The sequence below is a fragment of the Aspergillus viridinutans genome, assembly GCF_018404265.1.
Source record: "Aspergillus viridinutans IFM 47045 DNA, scaffold_1, whole genome shotgun sequence".
Taxonomy (NCBI): Eukaryota; Fungi; Ascomycota; class Eurotiomycetes; order Eurotiales; family Aspergillaceae; genus Aspergillus; species Aspergillus viridinutans.
This window is the reverse complement of record NW_025091217.1, coordinates 3,277,178-3,300,831: the sequence shown is the minus strand read 5'-3', so window position 1 is coordinate 3,300,831 and position 23,654 is coordinate 3,277,178. Positions and strand designations below refer to the sequence as shown.

General features: G+C 48.4%; 4 protein-coding genes across 4 annotated transcripts; 3 read left to right on the top strand and 1 right to left on the bottom strand.

Moving 5' to 3' along the window:
* Positions 1 to 1,658: 1,658 nt before the first annotated feature.
* Aspvir_001014 (uncharacterized protein) lies at positions 1,659 to 2,924 on the bottom strand (the record flags this gene model as incomplete). The annotated part of the gene is made up of 1 exon (XM_043266144.1): positions 1,659 to 2,924. The coding sequence occupies one exon, from the start codon at positions 2,922 to 2,924 to the stop codon at positions 1,659 to 1,661; it is 1,266 nt and encodes a 421-aa protein (XP_043122079.1).
* Positions 2,925 to 5,882: 2,958 nt separating this feature from the next.
* Positions 5,883 to 7,549, top strand: Aspvir_001013 (uncharacterized protein; the record flags this gene model as incomplete). Its single annotated transcript, XM_043266143.1, has 2 exons — positions 5,883 to 7,253; positions 7,304 to 7,549. The coding sequence occupies 2 exons, from the start codon at positions 5,883 to 5,885 to the stop codon at positions 7,547 to 7,549; spliced, it is 1,617 nt and encodes a 538-aa protein (XP_043122078.1).
* Positions 7,550 to 16,645: 9,096 nt separating this feature from the next.
* On the top strand, positions 16,646 to 20,435 carry clcA (putative C6 finger domain protein; the record flags this gene model as incomplete). Its single annotated transcript, XM_043266142.1, has 5 exons — positions 16,646 to 17,365; positions 17,642 to 19,080; positions 19,141 to 19,221; positions 19,284 to 19,486; positions 19,540 to 20,435. The coding sequence occupies 5 exons, from the start codon at positions 16,646 to 16,648 to the stop codon at positions 20,433 to 20,435; spliced, it is 3,339 nt and encodes a 1,112-aa protein (XP_043122077.1).
* Positions 20,436 to 21,723: 1,288 nt separating this feature from the next.
* Aspvir_001011 (short chain dehydrogenase/reductase family protein) lies at positions 21,724 to 22,853 on the top strand (the record flags this gene model as incomplete). Its single annotated transcript, XM_043266141.1, has 2 exons — positions 21,724 to 21,757; positions 21,841 to 22,853. The coding sequence occupies 2 exons, from the start codon at positions 21,724 to 21,726 to the stop codon at positions 22,851 to 22,853; spliced, it is 1,047 nt and encodes a 348-aa protein (XP_043122076.1).
* Positions 22,854 to 23,654: the final 801 nt, after the last annotated feature.

Sequence of the window (23,654 nt, the reverse complement as noted above, 5' to 3'; positions counted from 1 at the left end):
TTCTAGTCATCTTTTATATTTTGACCTGAGCTAAGAATGAATGTAAGGTCTAACTAGCTATATAAATAGTAATAGTAATCACTAGATATCATCACATGTCTAATAGACTTCCCCAAAGTCATATATGTGCTGGTCGATATCACAATATAATCTTAAACTTAAAGAGAGATATAGAGCAGGAGTTAGCTTAGTTATATATCTAATATTATAGACTAGGCTAGATACTGCCTTTGCTATTAGGAAGCTAGCTAGATATACTATAAATCCTAATAAATTATATTTTAAGCATCTTATTTATCTTATTTAATTCTTCTATTAGACCCTAGATATTAGAATTATCTATAAGCCTTATAATATAAAAGATATTATATATAAGCTAGGCATTATTATTAGCTATATTAATATAGATTATATAAGATATATTAATATATACTATTTAACTACTAGATATATCTTTATATTTAGTAATAGGCCTATCTTATAGACTTTTAAGCTATAATTAGTTATCTCTTTATCTATATATAAGGCTAAATATATTACTATTATTTATATTATAAAGAAAGCTATCTAGCTTACTTATCTCCTTAAAGATATTAGCTTTAATAGTATATACCCTATATAGATTAATACTAATAGCTAGCCTACTATAGACCTAGCCTATAATACTTAATTCTATATATATAGTAAGCATATTAATATTAATTATTATTAGATTAGAGATATAATAGTTAAGAAGTAGGTCTTCCTATAGTATTTTTTAATAGATAAGATAATTATAGATCTTATAATAAAGCTACTTARTTATCTAAAGTTTAATTAATTCTTTAAGGTGCTAGGCTTAGCCTAGCAGAGTGCTATAAATAGTAGATCTTAATACTATAATTATAGATTAACTACCTAATTAGGAAGTAGCTATGACCTTGTTAATTAAATCTGGGGGTATATGGCTATACTTAGTATGGCAGAGATCTAATTATATAATCTTACTTAGTAGATAGCTCCTTCTACTATATAATAGTAAACATAGATTTACATACATAATGAATTAATGAAATATCTTCATATTCTGAACCTCTCTCTGCGCATTCTACAGATTTCAAGTCCATCTCGATGACTTGAGTCTCCGTCGTTTCTGCATAGTCTTATAAGACCTTCACCTTTGTGCACGGGTGTATAAATCTGTGGCTGTTGGTTTTTTCACGTTTACCTAATTAATTATTGTATCGTATGAAATGGAAGGAGGATGTTCAATTCATTATTTGCAATGTCTGAAACTTGAGCTGTGTTGGTCGTGGAGTTGCAGTGGATATATATTTCTGAGAAGTGGACAGGGTATTCTGCGGAGCGGGGAGTAGCATGTCTTATGTAAAAAGGTAAGAACCTGGAGTCACGGTCCTCTCGAGCTACTTGATTCTAAGAAGTAACAGCAGCAGTGTCTGATCCCATACAGAGCGACTGCTAATAAATTGAGATTAAGTTTACGTGACGTACAGTTACATTATGATAATACAATATTCGGAAATGATACCTACTAGAATGAAAGATGATGTACAAAAGCAAGAAAATCCCTGTAGCCCTGTTCGTCCTGTAGATAACATTCGTGTCTCATGTCACGTATCGCATTGACTGGGGTTCGAGCACTCGAGTGCTTGCGCCAATCAACACCTGGGAGGTGCGCCAGAGCTGCGCTTGTGCATCGCGCTTGGAGGGACTTCCAAGTCAAACGGGTCGCTCCGGGTACTGACTCTTGTCACGGAATCATTGGGTCCAGGTGGCCCGAGATCCGATATGGATATCGGATAGCTCGCTCTTTGCACGCTGCTGCCAAAGCTACTTCGTCCTGGGAGAATGATGGTACTTCCTAGGCTGCGTTCACTGCTGTAAATGGAGTGCTCGTCCTGGTTTATTTGGATGCCTGGCGAGATTGGTTTCGCGTATGAAGGGGAATGCGACCCCACGAGGGTTGAAGCATCATGACAAAGAGGTTGGTCGCCTCGTGTCGAGTGCACTCGTGTCCCACCAATAGCGTCGCCTATGTGTGGCGGCATGTCAAGAGATACGTCTGATGGGTTTGGATTGGGCCCCGAGAGATGAGATGATCCCTTTCTGACATGAGCATAGCTGGAACCCATGTTCGGACCCGGCACATGTTGGTGGTCCGGAGCAGAAGGAGCATCCGAAAGAGATGATGTCCTGGATAAAAAGGCGTGCTGGGAGCTTGCCCAGGAGTCTGCGGAGTGCCGACCATTGCGCAGCAGTTTCTCGCTCCCGCCGAAACTTCGACTGTCGCGCGGTTTTCGCCGTCTATAACGATAGATCAGAAAGCACATCAGGAGTATGAGGGCGATCAAGCCCACGGTGCCGAAGATGCTCCCCAAAATCGTACGAAGCGTATGACGGTTGCGCACGTCTTCAGATCCGCGATCTGAAAAATCCTGCAAAGGGTTCGTTGCGGAAGGAAATGCTGCGGTGACTGTATTCGTTGTGGGTATGTCGACCATAAACCTGGTCTCCGCCGTAGAAGTCGTCAGGACTTCGGAGCCCGACGGTTTAGTCGACAGATCAGTCGATGGAAGACCAGATGTCTGATTATGAGAGGTAGGAGATGCAACGGATGTGTGTATGTCCGTGTTGCTCTTGGGATTTGGTGGAGGTTCCGAGAGAGAGGATGTAGTTGGGTTGGGGACTAAATGGGCATCTGAAGGAGCGACGACGATAAGAGACGATTGCGACACTGCATCGGCGGTTTCCGTGCTGGATGGTAGAGTCGTCGTCACGGGTTCTTCGCCTTGTACTGAGACTGACAGGAATGGTGTAGGTTCTGGCACGACGGCAGGCAATGATGCTGCTGCAATTGAACTTCTGGGCACTTTGGTACATCTCAAGCCCTGATATAAGATGATAGAAGGACTGGACATCGACATTGCGGCCAAGCCCACAGGCTGGACGGATGCGACGTTCGCTCTGCTAGAGTGGAAGGCCAAGAGCGGTAATTGCTGGCATGCATGAATCGATAGTGCTGAAATGATAAATGAAGACCAGTTGGATAAAGGTGCGGCGCGTAAAATGCCACAACGACCAGAGGTCAACAAATTGGAAGAACGGTGTAGTGGCTTTCGGAATCTAGTCCAGAGCGAGGGAATGAATGGATAGGAAATGTAAACGCGCTATATCTTCATGATTGAAGTCTCACTGTGCCCCGTGCCAGGAGACGAACGCAATAGTCATAGCAGTCAGGGCTCGAAGGGGCTGCATTCGCGTTGTGCCGTGTTGTTTCAGGATTCAACGGTGAAGCACAGGTGGTACACGAAAGTTCAGCGTAGCATTCTAGCCCACTTTGTAGTATATAGATTGATTTTGTGTAGATTGATACTATGAACTCACGAAATATGGAGAACACAGTCAATACTAAAAACGTGGAGGAATAACGGGGGTCCTTTCTCAGCTCAATCGCGTGTGGTTGGTATCGACCAGGGGCTTATGGGGAGCGAATAGCGAGGATAGAGTTAAGAGGAACCGAGATCTAGGGCTGGCTTATTAGTTAACGTAATTCCCAGGTGAGCCGGCCACCCTAGCGAGCCGGCCATCTCTGTATTCCATATAAAATGGCACTTGTCAAGGCTTAGATATCTTAACCATAGTCACATATGCTATTATCTAAGTAAGATATTTAGAATATATATAGTCTGAAGTATATAAATACTCTTTCTTAGGATGCTAAAATATTATTTCTCTCTCTTAATATCTAGAAGTTAAAATTACTAAAATTACAGGTGTATTTTATGTTAGCTACATGTATATATATACAAGGAGGATATAGATTATAAGTATATAACTATAATATACCTCATGCCTAGATTTAGCCCCTGTAGATGCGTGGTTGTTGAGATATCAAAGTCTTGAAGGGTGCCATTTTATATGGAATACAGAGATGGCCGGCTCGCTAGGGTGGCCGGCTCACCTGGGAATTACGTTATTAGTAGTCCGCAGTACCCAAGACGGGAGAGTTCAATCGAAGAAGGATCTAAGCAGGGGATAAGTGGTCCCTGGCTCGAGGAAATTCATCCCGAAGAGATCGAGTGAGACAGAGCCCAACAAGCACGTCCAATCCTATGAGAAACTATGCAGTGATCACTGTGACGATAAATTGGCAGGGCGTTAGTCTGTCGCATGGGGTGGAAGCGACTCAAGCGAGAGGCCGCTCCCCAGCCCCTCACACGACGCTCAGTCGCTGGAGATTCGTATCTTCATTTAACCATGATTCAAGGGAGAGTAGCAGCTGCAGATGGGGAAATGGTTTCATAGCATGTTGGGGTCCTATTCCTGAAGACCGAGGAATTAGACCAAATTCCATTAAACTCGGTGAAGATGATGAGCAAGAACTTTGAGCCATGATCAATCAGGCGATGGAGGTTTCACTTGTTGAACTTTATCTAGAGAGGTAGATACACGGAGAAGATGACACATTTCTTGATTGGGCCATCAACATAGTCATTCGCTAGTCTGTATGTGGATTAGTTACTGATTATGCGTCATGTGATTCAATCAACGGTCCGACTATTGTCCTAGATGACTTTACTTCCTCAGGCAGCTCCAATGCGTTGGCTTGTATTCGGTACTTCGTATGAAGCAAACCTGTGAAACCTATCTAGGTACGCTGAGTGGCGGGTGAAATAACATTGGCAATTACTCTACATAACTACTTTGTACACGTCGAAACTATAGTTTCTTCCAAGTCATAACATTGTGTGCTCCTATCCCTCAAAGCGGGGCAGTCAGTACATCTTCCGCCAAGTCGAAGCCATAGATGTGGAGAGGCGGTAAATATACAGAGTTTATGAATGGTCAATACAATTGCATATTAAGGTATCTACTAGACGTGTCTCTGCTGGCCGAGTGGCTGTTATAAAGCGTGTGAGAGGGCTCAAAAGTACTCCTGGTACGAACGAGTATCTGGATGCCTTACCGCAGAGGAATTATATACTACCCTCCGACCCTCTATCTACTGGCCACAATGATGGCTCACTCGCTTCCCATCTGATGAGATCTTGAAAATGGTGATAATAAGAATAATGATAATGGTGGTTGAACCAGAATAGGATGAACTAACGCTGATGCTAATTCGGCCCACCAATGGCCAAGATTATCACTTTCCCCTCTTGAGTCCTGACAGTGGCTTGTTTTCGTACCTTTTGCATCCTTGGCCCAGTTGGACATATCTACTACTAATTCCTTTCTCTCCGCAACCACAATCCAACTTCGACAACAATCATTCTTGCAATTCCCCTTATCATTGTGTTGTGTGGTTAATCTCTTCAAAAGCAACCACCTCAGTTAATGAACCGACTGTCATCGAAAGAATTCCATTATTGCTTTTGGTCATGGTAATTCTACTCGGTCAATTGAAGCTGCCGCATTTCCGTTCGATATCCCGCGATTTTCCCATATACGGAGGAGCATGTGATTGATTCTTCATCTTGATAATTTTTTTTTACTTCTCAATACATTGGACACGATCTTATCTTGTTCGAGCTGGATACTCGCACGTTCCCTTGACAGGAAATACCAAGCGCAAGCCTGACCAGTATGATGATCGGTTGGACCAGTGGGTTGGGTAAGATTTCCCCCTCACTAGTTGTTACACAGAGATCTGTGGTATATACTAGTATACCTTATGGCACAAAAGATTCATCGATGGATGCCCCCATGACGACTGTGCCGTCAATGCTCAAAACCAATGGCTGCTATGTCAGCGTGTCAAGCAATCACTACATCCTGAGCTTCCTGGCTGTGGGATTCGGCATTGCTTGAATGCATAGATTCTCCTGACATATTAACACTAGCATTGACCATAATGCTAATTTCGAATAGGGTTGCCCACGATGGGCTCGCCGCCTGAACAAGAGAAACGACCCCCGCCTTCTCCAACAAAAATTGACTTTCCAGTCTATGACGTGTTAGATGTCCCGCACGACGCATCGGAGTCGACTCTAAGGGAGATATCCAACCTTCTAGCCTCGATCCGCCGGCCGCAGGACCTCTCGACACAGAAGTTGAAAGCCTTCAATCTTAGAATGGAGACAGACATTACTGCAGATCGCATTGTCCCCCAGGGCTCAAAAATCTTTCCTCCGCTCCCTTGGGAGGCTCGTACCTGTAATGAGACCGAAGATGGCGAGCCGATTTTGATGGACAATGGTAACCCATACCCCGCGGCGGACCGATTCGAGAATTTGAAGAAGGAGCTGCTCTTGGATAATGATGATGCTTTCCGAGAAGTTGCACGACTACCGCCCAAGGAGGGCCGTCAGCGGGTCCGAGTGGCTCATGCAAGAAAATTTTGGACGGGGCTGGAACGGATGTCCCAGTGGTGGGATTCCAGTATGGACAATTACTTCGAGCGCCCTGATACCCCTGAAGTAGCGTCCGACGAAGACAAGATGCAGACTGATGGCGAACCGCAGCCGTCAGAGATACTGGACTCAACAGCTACGCCTATGGATGTCGACAACCCACCAACAACACAGACCTTCGACGGAACGGCTTCACACCGGGAAGAGGGGCAGCAACAGATTGTTCAAAGGTATACCGGCCGCCGGGTAGGTAGCGGACAGGAAATGCCAGAGGATATTCGGGAGGAGACGGTGCGAGCGCTGGCTGAGATGGCCGCCTGGCCTTTTGGCTGCCAAGTAACTGTCCCGATGCTCCCACCGCGACTGACCGTCAAGAAACTTCTCTTCCCCATCCGACAGTCCTTCCAGGCTGCCCGATCGCCCAAAGACCGACAGTTGGCCCGTAGCGGTGTCATGGAAGGCCCTCTCTTTGTCGCCCAATGCAGGCCGGAGACCTCGTTCCGAGGACCTGAAGATGCACCAGGGTCTGGCCATGGGGAGGTATGCGACCTGTTTCGGGAGCTCGGCGCCATGCTTCTCGCTGCGCAGGAACGTGCGAGGCAAGGGACGACGGAAGTGAAAGCCGGTGAGGGCAAGTGGTGGGCGACCAAACCCCGATGGGGCGGAGCGACCCAGGACACGCAGGACAACAGCAATGGCGACGACCAACCTGTGAGGGATAGCAAAGATCGCAAGCGCTCCAAATACAAGCATCCGTTTCTCGCATCCCGTCGAGCGGGCTCCGGGCGGAAGCTTAGCAATGCTGAAAAGTGGAAGATTGTGCAGCCAGGTCCTAGTCTTTGGGACAAACGGATGAGGTACATTCAGATTGGAAAAGACAAGGACAGCCCATTCGACGATGTATGTTGAATCATCAAGGCAGGGGCGAACTCATGCTAATCCGGTGCTAGATCTACATGCTCTCCTCCATCAACCACCACGTTGCCATTCTTCACCTTCGAATCCACCGTCGGTATCTGGACATACTCACAACAGGCGAGAGTGACTTCCCACCGGAGACCGACACGCTTGATCAGCCCTGGCAGGTTCTCAAGCTTCGACGAACGAAATGGTACGACTTGTTTGACACACAGGAACGCCTAGAGGCGTTTCAGGGCGTGTGGACGATGTTCCATTACCTTTTGCGCAAGCAGTGACCGTCTTTGACCGGCCCTTAGACTTACTTCCAGCAAGAATCCAGCTGCACGTTGAGCATCACCACATTTCCTAGCATGCGAACACAATACCTACGTTTCGGCAGAGTACATAGAGCAGACGCGTTCATCATCCTTCGACTTTATGCATGTTTAGATGAAATCAAATCAAGCTAATCAACCTGACGCAAGGGAGAACCGACAAGACCATCAACCACAATACATGCTGCAAGTCATATTCCCTTACATGCCATAGATGAAGGCTCCGTGCAGTACGCAATCATTCCAAATATCTCCTGTACTCACACACGTAGAGCTATAGACAGTGCAGTCAGCTATATCTATGTGCAGTTTTTGCAGCTATAAGTTGTACTTACTCTACATCCTGCGGAGTAAGGAAGAAATAATTGGCATGGCTGCGGCTATGGCCATCTACCCCCTGAAGTCGAATAGGAGCACGCAGGGCCATCCCCCCGGGCCCCCCCGTCAGCTTCCAAGTTCCATCCATCCACAAACCAGACCCAAAGGCAACGAAGCCATGTGGTGGTGGCTTGGTCCCACGCGCCCCAGCACACACATTCACATTCACATTCACATTCACATTCGGTCTGTGCAGAATGCTCGAATTTGATACTCCGACACTAAAGACCCAGGACCCAAGAGTCGAGGCTCGAGTCTGCAGTTCTTGGATACTTTATGATACCTCTCCGCGGTTCTCCAAATCCGTCACCATGCAGGAAAAAGTGAGGCTCCGTGATCTTCGCCTTCGACTCGGTTTCTCGTGTCCATTATGTAGACCCTATAGTTGTAACTGCGTGGCTTGAGCTATCCAACCTAAGGAGGGAGAAATCATATCCGGGGATGGTCACCATTGGAGGTGTTTTATGTCCTCGGGGGTGTGTGCGGGGTTGCCTTGTGATGGTGGGTGTTCTTCGTCGCCTGTACCCCCATGGTACTTTGTTTCTGTGAGCTGGATGGGATGGTCTAGTCTAGTCAATCATGGAGTGTAAAAGTTACAAGGTCATCGACTCGGTTTGGGCCGATTTGAGGACACATGGTGCCGATCAGGGGCTGGAGCATGCATTTCCCGTACTTTATACCCTGCACTGAGGGTCTATCTGGCCAATCTCCGTAGTCATAGGAGCAGAGAAAGTTCAGTGTGAATGCGATCATGGTAGCACCGTACTTCTGCGCGGTGATCCAGACCAGTCCATCTGTTCGATTGCAAGTATGCTCTGCTCGGAGCTAGACTTCTGCCTTGTCCTCCCTGAAGAAGTTTCGGCCTTTCGATTTCACCATTGTATGGGCTGTGGCCTATGCCCTATGCCCTATGCGGCTGGTCGTGACGCTCGGTGGGAAGGCTACAGCGCTTGGTCCATCTACTGATCAAAGTGAGGATGGTAAGTGTACGCTTGGGCCATTGGTGGTGCACAGTGCGCAAGAGCAGTATCAAGTAGATGGGGTCGAGCTTATCTACTCCATGCTGACATTGTTCCATGGCTATGGTAGGTAGCCATAGATGAATAGTCCCGGAATCATATGTAGTCTTAATGCACCTCACGTATTCTAGCAAGCAAGGACGTAGCAATCACCGGAACAGTATTTGATTACTGCGAAGGTACGTAGTGTCGGAGTACTCCGCGCTCCGTGTAGAATGAAATGAACATGTCAATACGGTTATATTTGGGGCTCGCAAACCCCTCACGCCCGTCTCATTGAAACAGTTGGCAGTGGAAAGTGGACGGTGACAGATATTCCATTTGAGTGATGAAAAATGTGATAGATCCAGTGGCTTGAGAGACCGCGCTTCGAGTCCGAGGCTGACCGGCAAGTATTGGGGGTTCTTGCGGCAAAGGATAAAAATCTCTCTGTACTACTCCGTACACTTTTTGTCTATGATCAGCACTGACAAATGACAATAGTCATAAACTACCGTATGGAGGGAGTGCGGATTCATCGATTCTGGCCTCTTCCATGGGTGCCGTCACTGTCATAGGGAATGGGTTACCCGCGAAAGCATGTTGAAGCCTCCCGAGCCCGTCAACCAGGTCGGTGGATCGATGCCTGACGTGAGGATTTGGGGGGAAGTTTCTCCATTACTGCAAGGTATTAATAGTGTTTAGTACTATCTAGTTTACTCGGTAGTCGGTAGTCGAATACGCAATGGGCCTCTGACTAGTCCGTAGCTACAGCCTACATAGTGCATGCGCAAGCCATATGCAGAGGACTCCATACTGTGCAGCTGGCCAGTTTATACATCCCACCAGATAATCAAATGTGCTTTCGGTCAGAGGGAGATTCTACTCCGTTTCAGATCAACAATCACCGAGAACGGTTGCGCCCACTTGCCTCTCCTAGAAGAGCATTACTAGATACATAGTCGTCGGAAACCTTGACCATGACCGTTCAGGTTAGATCAATATGCAAGTCTACACATACAGCTAGTGGCATCTACCACATCAAGAACTCAAGAACGAACTGCGCAATTGATAATATATCGCGTATCAATCCGTTTTATATCTCTAATAAAATGTAGGTGTTGATCGTCCTAGAGCCGTGAGAATCATAGATTGCTTCATCTGCTGTACTTCCACCGGGGTTACGCAGGAGCCTCAAGGGCCGACAACCTGACGCTCTCTAGAGATACATATCTGACATATCTGACATATCTGACATCCGAGACGATGCGGATTATGCACATGCAAGCGGCATGATCAGGCGATCCGAGCTCTTGTCTTGACGACCGATCAACCTCTCAGACGCCGCAAACCATGGTTCATCAGTCTGATCGATCGTTTGATGGTGTGTGAGTACTCTGTAACGAACATGCAAATGGTCAGGATGGGACTAGGGCAGGTGATTGATCGCGTAAGGATGACGGTAAGGTTTACCTAGAAAATGGAAAGTAGACTGTGGAGAGTTAATAATTATGAGGGGTTACATTCATCGATCGATCTGGTACCTCTCTAGTTCATTCTCCATAGGAGTCGATAGGTCATATAGGGTGATTGCGGAGTATGCTATCTCATAGCGTTGAGTCTGTTGCGCATTTGAGATAGATGTACGCCATCCACGTGTCGGGTTTACTTCCATACGCATCTAGGACATGTCCACTCGGTGTCCAAGAGATAATGCTGACTGTTTCTCTTATGATCGTAGGCTCGTAGCAGTACTCTTATATGATTACCGACAGGATATCTGTGTCAATGATTAGGCTCAAGGATCAGGCCTTCTCCTTAAGGCCAGAGTTCGGACCTCGATGACCGAGAATGATAGAAGCAAAGCTTCCCTAATCGATCCTTCAGCATCAAGCCATGGGTGGGCACGCTACCTACCAGGGCCCAATCCGTAGACGGCAGCGGGCTCTCCCGCTGCATCACACTTGGTGCGGGACAATTGTGGCTCCCCAAAATAGAGTTGCTGATGAATATCCAAAACTATGGATGAATCAAGATTGAACCTGATGTCCTCCTTCAGCTATTCCGACAATCAATACGTCAGATTGTCCACGGCTCAAATGAGCATCCTGTCTCGGTTCTTGAGTCGCTGCCCGCGTCAGTCTCAGAGTTATCCGATACATGGCCAGGACTGATGAGAAGCGGCTCCACCGTCCAATGGCGGCGCAAGTCTTGATCCTGAGTCTGGAGACCCAGAACAAAGGGTGCTGGTTAAGCAGTAGCCGCATTTTTCTTGCTAAGGTGCGATTAGCCGGTACGCAGCGTGGGAAGCGACTTATTGAACATGCATCTTTCCAAATACGTTTGCAACCCAGGATATGCGAGTCAGTTGCACTGCTATAAGCCTTAAACAAGGGTAGTATAGCAAACACGGTCGTTGTAGTGGTTGCGGTAGTGGTAGCTAGTAAGAATCTCGGGTTGAACAACAGCATGCCAGCCTCTCCTTCTGGCAATCTGGGCCCGTAAGGTGAGGATAGAGGATACTCGTAACACCAAACAAAGAGCCACTGACAAGGACAACTAGGCAAAAAGGCATGAGTAGAGTTAGAGAGCCGTCTACCTGGTTGCACTGTCTGGTTTACCCCATGCAGATCTGAGCCAGCAGTCCGCCAATCTTGACTTCTGGACAGGACAGGGCTATCCCTTGCTTCAGGCACCTGACCATCTTCCGGTTCTGTCATACATACATACATTGCAGTATGCATGTACATCATCCGCAAGATGGACGTCCGGACGGCGGACGCTTCCATTTCGTTCATTCTGACCCGATGCCTTGTCCGCCGTTCGGGTGGATACTGTAGTAGATCTTGTCCTGTGGGGTGTTTTAGTTTTTGTCCTTACAGAGAAAGAGGCTTGAACGAGGGCTGTACTACGTACTTACTCTGTTTGGGCAAGATTTTGATGCCATTCATCCTTTGCAGTAAATTTGCGTAAAGTTGTCGAATTATTCCTGTGACGTGCACATTGTTGAATACGTACTTGAGTGTTAGAAAGTTGTGGACCGCCTGTTTCGGCTGAATGATCCAACCAACAGATATGATGCTGCCAACCGACGGAGGTTCCAGGGGACGGGATCATGGAATTTTAGGCGGACGATCCACAATCCGACACTAGGTGATTTCATTCGGGACTTGACGACAACTAGAGAGGTAGACTACATCATATCAACTGGAGGCAGACACAGGTAAAGCGTAGAATAATATGATAACTATAACATAGATCGATTTAGGAAATTATTTCCTTGCGTAGATCATCAATCAGCTCGAGGGGGATCGACCATAGTTGGACGTTTGATGATGTTAAGGATAGGTAGGTAACATTGTAGAATAGCACCGTAGGAATGAAACAGTTTTTCTAGTGTTCTACGTTCTCCCGTGATCACACAAAACCACTCTAGTAGCGAACAAAGGAGAAGTGGCAAATGCAATCAGACCATGTCATTTAGACCTGTGATCTATCAACATGTCGTAGACTTCGTACCTCTCCGTTTTTCCAAAGCCAAGATGATTCGTTTTCACCGCTCTAATGGATTAGGGATTTCTCAAAGGATTCAGTTCCAGAGAACGCCGGTTTGACTTTATATGCTCAATTGTGTCTTCAGTATGGCACCCAGCACTTCTGAGTGCGCTGTAGAGCTTTGACCGGGCTATCATTGCTCGTTAAGTGAGGGGGCATCCATTATCCATACCGAGGTGCAAAATATTTACCTGTCAAGTGATCCTGAATAAATCTCTGCAAATACTGACAGCTACAAGCACAGCATTCGAAATCTACATTTGCTCTGTGGATAGAGAGGAACACCCCTGGTTCGGATGTCAGTTCCACTTCCAGATGTTGTTTGCCGAGCATCACCCGAGATCTAAGATGGAGCTAATCCCGCGGTGAACCACAACCACAACCACTGCCAGAACGCGTGACACCCGTTCCCGTAACTTACCGTCTCCTCTTTCCCTGTGGTTGGGAAAGAGTGGTTGTACTTGTGCCTGAAAATGCGGAGGGAACCAGGGGACAGCTGGCATTTTATTTTGGCCTGGTTGATAAATGGAGGGGATGATTCTGCTCCGTATGGCAAGTATAGATGGTGGTATGGATCTGGAAAACGATGCTGTGTAGGCCACTTGGCGCTCCATACAACAACATCAGGACTCTACTGCAGCAGCCACAGAGCAACCTGATGATTCTCACCGTCTTCTGCGTGGGGCATTTATGCAGCACACTTTCAGGGTCACATCATGCATTCCTTCTCGCCTGTTGTGGGGAGCCCCTCCCCCTTGGCTCGATCAGTACCAGTATCCCGTGTGAGTATCCATCAGGATCATCCGCCTATCAAGTCGAACGCTTCTCAGAATACCTGGGATGGCTGTGGATATCCACCTCCGGTTTCTGAAGCAATCGCTCCAGGAAGATGCAGTTTAGACTTCAAGATTGAGTTTTACAGGGAGATGGACACGAAAATAGGGAGCCCCCTTGCTAATCAATAACAGTCAAACTGTCAAAGTGACTGACCGCAAAATGACATGAAAACGAAGATGCCAAGGTAGGTAGTAATGATCATTTGATTTGGATGGCAATTGGCAGTTCTGCTGTCCAGTCAGATCATCATCCATTAGCACACTTGGGAGGAGGATGTCGACCATTCGATCCGTGGCTCCATCAGTGTCTACTCCGAGTCCCCTCCATTCCTGATCTGATCTCTTAAACAATGTTTGATTTTGGCTGAAAGTCATAGTCTACTTGCTGATCAAGAATAAAAATGATTAAAGGCAATGGTGAGCAAGGCATGGCCGCATGGGTATCCATGAGTATTCGGGAATTGCCCGTGTGTCTGTCTAGTGCTCCTGATGGATTCCACCCCCTCCGAAACTTGGGTATCAACAACAGAACCCGTTTACCTTAGGTATCTACCCACACTCTAGTCTATACTTTCCTCTTCCCAGACAGTCGGTTAGGAATAAGATTTGGTCTCCAAACTCAATGCTGATAGTCATGTATCAACGATACCAAAGATGAAGAGCGGTCCTCAAACGGTGTGGGAACATTTCCGTTCCAGTCCTCCGTCCTCTTTACTCCATATCTTTGCTACTGTCCATGTGGCATATTTCAGACAGCTCATGGAGCTACGCCCTAAATAGTGGCGGAACTCAACTACAAATTAGGAAATTGAAGAAACTCACATTCAGAAAACCTCGCGGAAACGCTAATCGTTATCTATTTGCAGGCTATTCAGGAGGCTCAGAATGAGCAGATCGGTATGGAGTACGGAGGTTCTCCAATGCTTCTGGTGAAAATGAATTAGAATTATTATTATTATTATTACGTCCCTTCAGCCCGTCCATGATCCCGCACATCAGCAGACAGCTTTGCTCCATAGCTTCAGTTACTCCATTAATATTAGTTTCGTTAGGCTCCACTCCGTAGTAGGAGGTATTTGCATTTCCATACTATTTATTTATTATCATGATTCATGATTATTCTACTCCGTATGTTTTATTCTATATTTTATATTTTACATTTTATTTCTTTTTCTCCAGTGTAGCAGTCAAATACCTCAGGAGAGCAGAAATCGAGACGCCTCTCAGACCTGGAGGTGTAAAATAATTAGGAACCCCAACAAGGACCAAAAAGCGATCTGTCAATTCTGGTGGCTTGTGTTAGTACATGCGAACTAGGATCCTGGCTCAGGTTACAAGTAACGACACCCAGTCAGTCAGAAGGACGCGCGCGTCAAAAACGAAAAGAAAAGAAAAGCAACAGAAGATCAGAGAAACAAGAGATACGCAGAAAAGTGTGCCTTTCTACTTCTGCGTACTTCTTTTGATTTAGTACAGAGCCAGAGGTTCATTACCTCGATTATTATCCATTCACCTCAGGTACCTATCTACTTACTGACATTTCCTCCACTAAAAAGAGAACCTGAGCCAACCGAATCAAAGGAGAGAGGACTGCTATCAAGGAGGGGCATTTTCTGGCATCCTTCTATACCATCTCCTCATCAGTCTCGTCAGTACCAGGAGCACCAACAGCAATCTCCGACGGCCACATCTGCTTTTCCTGATCGCTTTCCTTCGATCTCTCAGTCGCAAATCCACGATATTCACCTTACAGTAAACAGGCTGTTACTGCCATTCCATGGTGACAGTGTGGAACTATTGAACAGTCAACAACACAACCGACATTTCCAACCCCCTCCTTCTATCTTGATCACGGGGATTATCGATTCTCGGATCCTTCATCCTCACTTCCCACCCTTAATAATCATATTTCCGCCCCTCGAGTCTCCAGCTCCTGCTCCATCCAAACCGGCCTGCCCTTTTGGGGCCATCTCCGCGTTTCTTCAGCGTTAATACCGTTACCATTAACCACTTGATAAAAATTTGAGGTGATTGTTATTATTATTCGATATTATTATTATTTACTATTATTACCTTATTATTTTCTGGACACCTCAAGCTCTGCCACCATTTGCTCAATCGACTCTTGACACACCCAGGGCGACCCGACAGCTTGGCTTACCGACCTTGGCTAACAGCTATCTATCTCCCGAAGGATCGGAGTGTGAAAAGGCAAACCTCTGGTGTATCCATTCTATTCGCATTATCCTTTCTGGATGGATACCTAGTCTATTCTTGTGTAAGTGCCCCATGATCCCATCATCATTTTGTCTTGGTTTTCCCATCCTTTTTGCCTATTTGCTTTCTTCATTTCTTTTCATCCACACTGCATTTCATTCACCGAGGTGGGTTGTTTCTGTCGTTATCACCATCGTACTACCTTACCATCTTTCAGTCCTTACTGGCTTTTGGACTGTGCCAGATGGATCTATGAAGTTGCCAATTTGTACCTTTTTCTTCCTTTCCCCTTCTTTTCCCTTTCGAAGCGGAGTCAGCTTGATTTCTTATATTAATGATGCCACCACATGTACCCCCAATTCTCAACCCTGGTCAGCTCTATCTGAAGCTACTAATAAAGTACCTCCCCCTGCCAACACCTTACCAGGGTCGAGTGCCCACTGCAATTAGTGTGGACGCAGATCTCTTGCTCTTCCCTCTTCCCCCCGTTGCGCTATAACTGGCTTGGTACCTTTGAACGGTCCGCTACTGTGCATCCGCTTTGCTTTTGCCCGTTCCTGCTATCCTTACCATCTCCTTGGGTATCCCGTTGCATTAGCCTTCCTTCGTCCTGGCTGCTCAATTGTCGTTGCTTCGATCATTTTCTTGTCTAATTCTTGCTTCATTTCTTAATTCACTCCTAGTTAACGGATTGCTGGCTCTTCCTGGATAGCTATCGGAAAGCTGTTTCACCGTGCCTTGCGCGTTCGTAACTGCCATCGCCCGTCAGTCAATACATCCCGCAAACTGCGCCTCTAACCGTTCGATTGCATCGTTCGGAGCTCCTGGTCGCAAACGTTTCAAAGGAAGATATCGATCCGAAAAGAGGGACGGAGAGAAAAAAAAAAAAAGAAAAATAGAAGAGCGAAACGCGCAACGCAGACTATCGAGAGCTAAAAGAATTGACCGGCTGAATTACCTCTTTCGGGAAGCTCTTGAGCTTTGTCCAACTCTCACTATCCCTCCACCCCACCCGCTCACTTGACATTGCACATTGTGTTTTCTGCGGGACTGCAACATGTCCTCATGACTGTATGACTGTCGCACTGAACAGACCGTTCGTAGCGGATTTACGGCAACCTGGAGTCACCGGCCGGAGGTGCGGACCTACCATTGTCGAAATGATTGGAACGGACGATAAGTCACATTCGCTCCCTCCTTACTCCGGCCCTCCCCCCCCTCCTCAAATGCATCATCGCATTCCTCCTGAGGCGGCGCATGGCCTGGCAAATGCGCCGGGGGCGTACGATCAGCCATGGCGCCCCTACCCGCCGTCCTTCGAGCAGCATCACGCGGAGCAGCGACGGGCCTCCAACCCCCCTCAACCTTCCCTGCCCCATGGGTATCCTGTCATGCCGAATCGAGAGTTGCCTCAGCTACCTCCCGACGGGCCGTATGGTCGGCCAAATAGTTTGCCTGCTCCCAGTCTCACCCCGACGGAATCCCATCCGCCGACTTTCCGCCCTATGAATGGAGCTTCGCATGATTCCATCCCTCATTCGACACCAACGCATCCAGCTCCTCCTCATTCGGCGCCCCCCGACTTTCGTTCGCGGATGACATATCCCCCTCAAGAACAGAGCAGTAATGGCGATGGCCCCCCTCCCCCTCCTCCAGCTCCACATACGATGCCTCCAGCTCAGTTTCCGACGCCGGTCCCGCATATTTCACATACTCCTGCTCCCTATGAGCCGAACTATTACCAAAATCAGGCCTTTGGTATGCGCCAGCGCAAGGCTGCCCGGGCTCAACAGGTAATGACTGTCTCTTTTCCATGGCGCAGAAAAAGAGACTGCGCCGGATACAAAGAAAATAGACTAACTTTACGTTCTTCCATAATATAAATAGGCCTGCGACCAGTGTAGAGCAAGGAAGGCAAAGTGCGATGAAGGGCGGCCCGCCTGCAGCCACTGCAAGGAGAACAATTTGATATGTGTCTATAAAGAAGTTCCCCCCCACAAGTGCGTGACCTGCCTGACCTCTGTCCTTCGGTTGGCTGGTTGTCGGTTACTGACCCTCAAGCTAGACAGGAAAAGGCCACCCAGCAGATCTTGGACAAGATACAATATCTGGAAGATAAGCTCGACGAGCGTCTGACGCATTTTCAAACTGTACAGATGGAACATGGGATGCAGCTTAGTAAGATTTCCAACGAGGTCGGGTTGAAAGAGCCGAAACTTTTGGCTGTCAAAGATGCCACCCGATCAATGCCACCCAAGCAGACACTTGATAGATTGCTGAAACCAAGTGCTGCTGATCTTTTGCTTGAGTCAGAATCAAAGAATGGAGAGGGAATGCAGCAGTTGGATTCGAATGACCTCCCAGGACAGAGTTACGTGGAGAGGGAGGACGGCGAGCTGTCCATCCCCGTGGAACATACAACGGCTGCCCACAAGCTGCTATCCTGGCCGTCGATTAAAAATCTACTCTATCCCCGCGAGTACGACGAGGATTATGTGATGAAGCTTGAAGAGCGACGTGGCTTGATTCGCGTCTATGGCCGTGGTGAGGGCGACGACGCAAGTGAGGATCGCATGTCGCCAACCCCGTTGACTAGTTCGAATTCCAGCAGCGGATGGGATGATACTCACACCCACCGAGCATCGCCGAGTAGTCCTTGGACGCAGAGCTCTCATCCCAGTGGTTTCCCGCAGAAGCTTCGAGACAAGGGGGTTGACGAGTATGGTACTCTGTGGGCCGATCCGGACACCGTCCGTCGCTATCATCGCAGTTACCTTCAGCACATACACAAGCTTCATCCCTTCCTCGACCAGGGTGACCTGGACAAGAAGATCGAAATGTTCATCAAGTTCCATTGCTTACCGAAGACTTCCGGATCGACGCCTACAGGGACAGGCGACATGCCACGAGGTGCAAAAAGGAAAAGGTCATGTGAAACTTTGCAAGGTGCAGCGTGCGATTTTCCAACTTCCGCTGGCGTCAGGACAGAAGCGACGAGCCGTCGCATCGAAAAGTCAATTGACAACGCTGTTCTCCTTCTCGTGCTTGCGCTGGGCAGCATCTGCGAAGTGGGAGCACCAGTCCCCGTTCCTGTTACTGATAACCCCCCGGATTTTCGCAAAGAGTGGATCCCTGGCCCGCCCACCCGTAGCGTCCTTTCTCCCGCTGGATCTGACATGATTCTTCCAGCGCAGGGGAGCTTCTACGCACCCCAAGCTGTCCCGTCTCCCTCACCTGTTGACGGTCGGAGAAGCGTCGGAGGGCGGTCAGGGTCATCGGGCCGAGACGTGCCTGCCAATCGACATCTCAGAAACGTCGATGTCGTTCCGGGTTTATCTTATTATGCATATGCCACGCAGATCCTTGGCGGCCTTCAAGGGGCCAATGGTTTGCTTCATGTTCAAGCGGCTTTGCTCGCAGGACTTTACGCCGGCCAGCTGGCGCATCCTTTCCAGAGTCATGGGTGGATATACCAAGCCGCTCGCGCTTGCCAAGTACTCATTCGATCGTAAGCTTTTGTCCAAAGCCGAACTGAACCCTCAAGGTGGCTTGCTGACCGCAGTACCAGGAAACGCTATGACCAGATGCAGGACGGCCCCCTGAAAGACCTCTATGATTTCGCGTATTGGACATGTCTTCAGCTTGAGAGGTATGCTTGTGATGGTGTCACTGTCAGATCTAGCCTGCGGGCCCAACTAACTCAGAATGTAGTGATATTCTTGCAGAACTTGATCTTCCCGCCAGTGGCATTTCTCGTGCAGAGTCACGTATAGGTCTACCAAAGGGACGCTTCACACTTGCTTTGCCAAATGAGATCTGCGCGCCCAGTACCATGATGATGTTTTTCTATTCTGCCCAAATCCACCTCCGGAAAGTCCTTAACCGTGTCCACACTGATCTGTACAAAGTTGAGAGTAAGGCGCCTAAGGCCATATCACCAGGAAGACCGCTAATTATACCTTGATAGGACAACAAGGCTCTAACACTGCAAACCCGGGCAGTGCCACCAATGCTGCTGGTTCTGCGAGCGCTGTCAACGCTGCAATCGCCGCAATCACAGCTAATCCTTCCAGCAATACTACAACTATGAACAGCTCGAGCAACAACCGGTGGACCTCAAACGTGCAGGAAATTCTTAGCATGAATCTCGAACTGTGGCGAAATAGTCTTCCAGAGATCATGAAATGGAAAGACACTGATCCCCCTTCAAATGACATAAACGTTGCTCGCATGCGGGCCAAATATTACGGCGCGCGATACATCATCCATCGTCCTCTTCTATATCATGCTCTGCATTTTGCTGGACTCCCAAATCCCAATCCAACCTCCGCGTCAGTCGAGTCGCCCGCCGGGTCCGTTCTCTCTGGCTCGAAATCTCAGCAGGTTTCGCCCTCTTTACCACACAGTCAACGGGCTTCAAACATGGCACGTCTGTCGAGTGATATGGGCATAGCAGTCCATAGCGCCCCCACTTCCTTCCAAGGAGGCTCGATGGGCACCATTGCATACCGAGACCTTCCGCCTAAGCTACGACGAGCCTGCAAAGTATGCATCGACTCTGCAATTCTGAGTACAGAGGCCTTTGATGGGATCGAAGGTCGTCCGATCGTGACAAATATCTTTGGAACTGCTCATGCGCAATTCGGCAATATGCTCGTGCTGTCTGCGACCTACATGTCCTGTCTCTCAGAGCTAGTGGACCGAAATGTGCTGGAGAAACTTCTCAAGCGAACAATTAGATTCCTGTTGCAGAGCCGATATATCTCCCCTAGTCTTCGAGCCGATGCACGGATCCTGACCGAAATCTACGAGAAGATTTTTCGAGAGCCCGCCAACACGAGTTTCTCATCCGCCTATAGCTAGGTTCATACCGCTTCCCGTCTCGCTGCCGCCGGGGGAGACCGCCTAAGAACATCGCCTGCACGGTATTCCCGCGGGTCGCCTGAAAAGGTAAACCTCCTCACCAAAATGGGGGCTTCTACAAACACCAACTATCCCATCTATACCGATCCTTCGAATCTATTTTCTTTTCTAGGACATAATCGACTCGAACCTCTCTTCCCTCTTTTGTCCATGCTCTTTTCTTCGACCCTTGAATCCCTTGCATATACTGATGCCTGACATGGCACGGTTCATATATAACATACATACATAGGTGTCTTGCACGGCGGTTCTTTGTTTTATCATCATTCATTCTTGGGCAGGGCTTCAACATCTTGGGTTATTCTTTTTGATATAATTTGCTGCGCATTGGGAACGGATGGGTGGCTACCTGGAATTATTCTGATCATACCGGCATCATCTAGCCTCGGACCCTTTTTTGTTTGGTTTGATACCTTGTTCCTCCTTGTTGTTCAAACGGCGCTAGTTACACCTTACCATTGTGACTGTACCTACGGGAGGTATCGTGTCGTTGCATTTTCCGCGAAGCAGGGCTGATGATCGCCAACAGACCTGGCTACCTGCATTATTGGACAGATGGACGGCCGAATATTGTATGCGAAATTGCCTAAAGTCTAACGGATGATTGTCCCCAGTTGCTGGGGATGGAAGTGATGGTGTGTCATACCATATCTTGGTGTCACTGGGTCATTGTCTTCATTATAAGAGTTCAAGATAGGGCCTGTTTGTCGAATGGCGTACGTTACTCATTCCAATAAAGACTTGCATTTCAGGAGCACTTGTCATGCGTGATGCACAACAGGGACAGTGGTGTGACTGTAGAGATGACGGAGAGACTTGTTCCTGCTCGGAGAATATCCAGGTTTCACTTGTACAACGCATAATTCGGCAAGGAGAAAAATCCGTGATTGAGTGAATGACCAGTGAATTGCACCCATTATATCCGTCAATTGTAGGACAGACATTTCATGAACGCTGAATATCTAGCCTTAGCCTTAGCATGCCAATGGACAGGGCAGCATTGTCGAGGGACCGTAGAGCCCACCTCGGCTGCTTCTGACCTTTCCCCGCTGTCCCTTCCTTGGACAATCAGCGACACCCCTCATGCTCGCCTATATACGCAGATCACTCATTAAGGAGGTCATCCTCTAGATCAAAGGGTCCAAGGGGCCATCGTCCAGCATAACCTGATTATTAGATGGTGTCTGCATCTTGGAATTGGAGGAAAACACTTTCATTGATTTCCACCATGGTGACACAAAGAAGGTGGCTCTCACGCGAAGGTTGGTCTGATTGCTTCACATCCCAAATGTCAACTGTCTGTTGGGCTATTGGGTCTAAAAGAGCGTGTTCTCTCGGAGGATAGGGTTCACGGCCGATGTCCTCGGTAAATTGATTCAGAGCACGCTTCTGAGTCCCTGGAAGACGCTCCCTCTCCTGCTGCTGGCCCAGTACACCGCGAAGGGCCACCAACTCGCCCTCGAGCATCCGCGATTCTTCCAGGTCCTCCAGCTTCTCACCTTCCTCGCCGCCCTCCGCCGTGTTAACGCCTGGCTTAACGCCCGGACCGTAAACAATGGCGTCTCGGACCGGTTCGACTGGAATCGCGAGGTGGTTGTGCTGACGGGTGGCAGCAATGGGATAGGCAGACGGATCGCGCAGCTGCTCGGCGACCGCGGCATCAAGGTCGCCATCCTGGATATCCACCCACCACAGGAGGACCAGGACCGCCTCCCGCCCACCGTCCGCTTCCACAAATGCGACATCACCTCGCCCTCGGCCATCGCGGCCGTCGCCGCCGACATCCGCGCAAGCCTAGGCGAGCCCACCGTCCTCATCAACAATGCCGGAGTCTGCAGCGACAAGACCATCCTCGGCAGCACGGAGGCGGAGACCCGCATCCAGTTCGAGGTCAACACCCTCGCGCATTACTGGCTCGCGCGTGAGTTTCTGCCGCACATGGTCAAACGCGACCACGGCATGGTCGCCACCGTTGCCTCGCTGGCGGGATACACCACCACCCCCAATATCGTCGATTACTCCGCCACCAAGGCCGCGGCGATTTCGTTCCACGAGGGACTGGCGGTAGAGCTGGTGACGAGGTACCATGCCCCGCGGGTGCGGACCGTGCTGCTCACGCCGGGATTCACGCAGACGGCGCTCATTGGGCGGTTAACTCCTGAGGATACGTGGTACAACCCGCTGCTGAAGCCGGAGACGGTCGCGGAGCAGTTGGTGAGACAGATCCTCACGGGGAATAGTGGGCATGTTGTTGTGCCGGGTTCGTCGGGGTGGCTGGCCCGGAACCTGAGGAGCTTTCCACCTTGGTTCCAGCATTCGCTGAGGTCGTGGTTGGAGAGATTGATGCGCGCTGATTAGAGCTTGATTACTCGGGTTGACTTGGTCGAGCCTGGTTGGTGCTTGGACTGTTTGCTCCGCTTGTCTAGCTGATGCTGTCTAGCCCTGAGTGAGAACTTTTAGTAATCGGTGTGCGACTACTGGCTTGACAGGGAGTACTTTAACATTGTGCTTTTTAGGGAACGAGTCCGTGGCCAGGTTACTGCAGCTATGGAGAGGCCTCAAATGGACACCTGAGGCAGGTTCTCCAGTCCTAAGTTCAGGTAGCCACAAACCTCGAGTGATTATGAGGGTTGTACCTACTGAACCGGGCAGAGAAATGACGCACAGAAGGATTGATTACGTTCAACCATAGCAATCTCCAATCAGTAAATAAATCGTCCTATACAGTCCTCTGTATCTACACATTAATTTGGAAAAGTTCATTACCAGCCTCCTGGCCTAAGGCTACCATATTCTTCTCGTTGCTGCTTGGCACGTGCAGCCAACCAGCCTCCCCAGCCTCACCGCGATTTCGTCGGCTAACACTCACCTTTTGATTCAGTCCTGCGGGCATTCTTTGCCATCTCAGACGTAAACACGTTCAGGGGAATTATCATCCAGTCATCATCTTTGGATGGATCCTAATTATCATCTGCATCAACTCGACTCCCCACATTCTTACTTTCATCATCACTGTCTAACTTCATCACCATCATCATCATCATCATCATCATCATCATTGTTTTCCCTCAAATACTCTAAACTACTACAGAGCTGAACCGTGCTCCTTAGGCGCTAACCGCCCACTGGATCGCCTTGGCGGCCGATTCTCTGGAGCAA